We start from the raw sequence: 4015 nt of genomic DNA, 5'->3' as shown, positions 1-4015 counted from the left end.
TTGTCAGGTCCTTTTTTATCAGTGTCCAGAACTCCCTGAAGAAGCAGATGGGGAATCCATCAGGCCCTGGCGCCTTATCAGGATGCAAGCTCCAGATTGCTCTCTTAATTTCCTCTTCTTCAATTTCTTTGCTAAGGTTGTCGTTCATCTCCTTAGTGACTCCTTTGGGCAGATGCTGGAGCAAGTCGGAGTAATCTTCTGCCCCTTTGGTTTCAGTTAAGAGGTCCCTGTAGTGCTTGGAGGCGCATTCCTAATGGCTTCTTGAGTGCTGTGTCGATTTCCTTCGCTGTCCAAGATTGTGTTTACATTATTCCTGATCTTTCTAACAGTGGCCTGTTTGTGGAAGTAGGTTGTATTTTTGTCCCCCCCTTGAAGCCATAATTGTCTGGATTTTAAACGCCACTTGGTTTCTTCCTCCCTATTAATGTGGCTCAGCTGTGCGTATAATGCATTTTCTTGCTCTTTATTTTGTTGCGATAATCCATGCTCTTCAATCCTTGACTGCACATCTTCTAGTTCGCTTTTGACTTTATTTTTGATCTCCTCTGGCTCCTGATAACTATCTTTGGCCCAATCTTTAAGTGCCTGCTTGGTTCTTTTTAATTTGGTTTCCCAAATAAAGCATGGCGAACCTTCCACATGCTGGCTCCAGGTCTTCTGAACTATTTCTCTGGCTGTAGGAATCCGATTCCAAAGGGGGCTATATTTAAAAGGAATAGGGCCAAGGGGACAGTGGGTTTCCAAAGTCAGAGTGATGGGGTAGTGGTCAGAGGCAGAGGTACTGAGGATGTTGGTATATCCTACAGAGAAGGAAGAGAGGAACGAGATATTGACTAGAAATCTATCTAGTCTTTCCATTATGTTGCCGATGCCAATCCTCCGATTACTCCAGGTATATCTGCGATTTTTGGGGATAACATCAACTAATTCGTGCTCCTGCATGATGTTCTCCAGTCGGCCTCTGAAGGGATCTGGAGCGAAAGTTCCTCCTCTTTTTTCATTGGCATGTAAGATCAGGTTGAAGTCACCTGCGACTATCATATTTGTATTTCGTTCCTCATCAATGCTTGTCTTCAAGTCATCCCAGCAGATTTCCTTTTCTCTGTAATGGTTGGGAACATAAACGTTATATATAATTACTGTTTGATTACCTGTGATGCTGTCAAGAGTGGTTTTGATCCAGTTCTGGTGGGTGTTTGTTGAAGTGCAGATCCATTTGTTATTGTCCCAAATGGTGACAATTCCTCCGGAGGCTCCTCTAGATTCACTAATGCTTCCTGAATATTGTTTCTGCTGGTCTATAATTTTCCTCATTTCGTGCTGATCTTGTTTTGTCTCCTGTATCAGCATGATTTCTGGCTTTTCATTGTGGATTAGATCTCTGAGGGCAGCTATTTTAGAGGGGTGCCCTAAACCCCTACTGTTCCAGGAAAGAATTTTTATCATGATGCATTGGGCATGCGGAGAGGTGCTCGCCTCTCTTGGTCTTTGCCGCTTGTTTCTTTCTCTTGATGCCCAAGGATGAAGGACTCTATTGGAGTTTGCGTGCCCATGGCTATGTCCTTCTGGGCATTCTCATCCCTGTGTTGCTTAGCTGATTTTCTTCCAGGTCCCGGTTTTTTATATGTATCGCTGGTTGCCCCATGATCTTTTGAAGAGCTTCTGGTAATCCTTGAAGAAAGGGGCTCAAGGGGGGTCTGAGAAGAGATGGTTTGGGGTATATGGAAGTCTGGAGGCTCAGATGATGGATTTTCAGGGGCAGAATCGACTGTGGAGAGGATTAGGAAGGGGTTGGAGGAGGAAGGGAGGGGCGGATCAGGGGGGAGAGAGGTGGAACAATGGCATAAGCATTGATGTCCCCAAATGCATTTAATTTTGCATAGAACCTTATAGAAATAAAAATAATATACCCATAAGTGACACAAATTTTGACACTAGGTCCCTATATTTATTAGTGTTCGTGTGCTTTCATAGTCTTCCTTTTCATCTCTACAATTAATAGGTGTTAAAAGTAATCGGGGATAAGATCAATTTTTTAGGAAATGGCACAAAATAACATTGAATATGGAAGGGGTTCCGAGGGTTATAGTTCTAATGTAAATCTCATTGTGAATCCTAGATAAGATTACTTTAATTGATAAAGATGTGGAATGGTGATAGATCTTAGACTATGAATAAATATTGTTTTGATTTTATCACAAGATTGTACATACTTCCATGTCTATCTCAAAAAATCTAGTAATTTTAAAAAAGAAAGAGAAATTGTGATAAGGTCCTAGGAAACATCTCTAATGTTTTGTATAAAATTGAGGATGGAAGGAGCATATCCCCCAATTCTAGTGGGATTTTTCCTCAAAAAATTAGGGAAGTCTTTGTATTTACCACATCAATGGAGGAAAATAATAAAATTGATGGATTTGATCAATATATTGTGGATCCACTCAAGTTTAAGGAATGGGTGTGATTATCTAATCCAAGTCTAGTTGACCATTTAGGTGACATCTTTAGACTCGTCAATAATTTATATTCATTTCCAACATATATGCTTGAGGGGAGTCGTGAATTTGTAGATCATATGGCCTACCACATCCTCTCCAAAGTTGGGATAATGTAATGTATGTGTGTGTAATGACACTAACACCCTTTTATTTTATGTGCATGTCCCCTTTTTGACACATGGAACCTTCTAAAGTCACTTTATGGACTTAGGATAAAACATATGTGTTATTTTGACTTAGGATTATTTTAACAATAGCTTAGATACCTAGGCTTAGGCCCTTCAACACTTAACCCTAAGCCCCCCTTTCACACTCGCGAATTCTTAGCCCCCCATACTCTCTTGTCTAACTTGGTCAACAATAATGGTGTATTTTATTAGTATGCATGTGATTTCATATTTACAAAGCTAGACTCTTTGTCCTAAAAACATATAAACACAAGTGCATTGGCCTAAAACACATATATACATAGGCACGTTGGCCCCAAAGTACTCCTCGCCTCACCAACCTAAACATGATATGTACATCATATACATGGGTCATCTTAGGGGTGTTACATTTTCTTTGGGCTATGATTACGTACATGGTAATCATACATTTCAACATCTTATTTGGATGGTTTATGCAAATGGTTTATGGATTTGTCCCAATTAAATCATGTGTTTTGTATGGAAAAATTTTGATGGCAAAATTTCTCCCATGGGTGAAATTAAAGGGTTTGGAATTTTGGTTTGGTAAATAATTTATCTAAAGCCATTGAACTATATATAGCCCAAAATTTATTTATAAAAAATTAGATCTAAACCTATTAACCCACAAATATCTAGAAGAAGAGAATAAGGAAATCAATTTCATCCTTATAAAACATGAACTCAATGCCCTATTCACCCTAATTTTCTAGTAATGGTAAAATTTCAAAAAATATTTTATCCCTAGTTTCTAGTAATGTTACCTTTTTGGAGTTATTTCACCTTGATTTTGTGGTAATGGCATCCTTTGGAAGACATTTCACCCTGATTTTTTTGTAACAATAATTTTTTAGAGGTAATTGTCCCTATTTAATGGGAATGAACATTATTTTATAAGAACTTGATTTGATTGGAAAGTTTTGTTCTATAAATTGAATTTACTCATGGGCACCAGTTTTAACTATGTTATGAACTACTCCTCATAGTGCTTACTCATGAGCCCCAGTATTGCAACAAGAATGTTGCAACTCCCAAGGCTATCAGCTTAAATTATCAACCTGGGGTTCATATAAACTTAAGAGGTGTCGACATTATATGTGTAGCATACAATGTGTCATTCTTTCATTGATCTGATGTAATGGAGTGAATGTCATGAAATCAAAGCCTAAACTAATTGCAGAAATGGAAATGTTGCTCTATTTGCAAGAAATGGAAATGCTACTTGCTCAAATGTAAACACTAATCCTAATTGCAAGAAGGTAAAGGTTATGCCATTTGCAGGAATGAAAAGTACTTTTCTATTTGCAATAATGTAAACCTTGTGCTACT

At 38.4% G+C, this 4015-nt stretch overlaps 1 protein-coding gene across 1 annotated transcript; it reads right to left on the bottom strand.

The window, feature by feature from the left end:
- Positions 1-216: 216 nt before the first annotated feature.
- Positions 217-1314, bottom strand: LOC149183582 (uncharacterized). The gene has a single exon (XM_089414996.1). It carries the CDS (start codon positions 1312-1314, stop codon positions 217-219), a length of 1098 nt encoding a protein of 365 aa, XP_089271122.1.
- Between the last annotated feature and the right edge of the window lie 2701 nt (positions 1315-4015).

This window comes from Pinus tabuliformis, chromosome 3_2, assembly GCF_031772625.1.
Source record: "Pinus tabuliformis cultivar Carrire ecotype Pingquan chromosome 3_2, CPIR1, whole genome shotgun sequence".
Taxonomy (NCBI): Eukaryota; Viridiplantae; Streptophyta; class Pinopsida; order Pinales; family Pinaceae; genus Pinus; species Pinus tabuliformis.
This window is presented reverse-complemented; position numbering and strand designations above follow the sequence as displayed.

Bases quoted from the DNA above. Each gene is read 5' to 3' on its own strand.
- LOC149183582 (XM_089414996.1), bottom strand. From the start codon at position 1,314: ATGAGGAAAATTATAGACCAGCAGAAACAATATTCAGGAAGCATTAGT.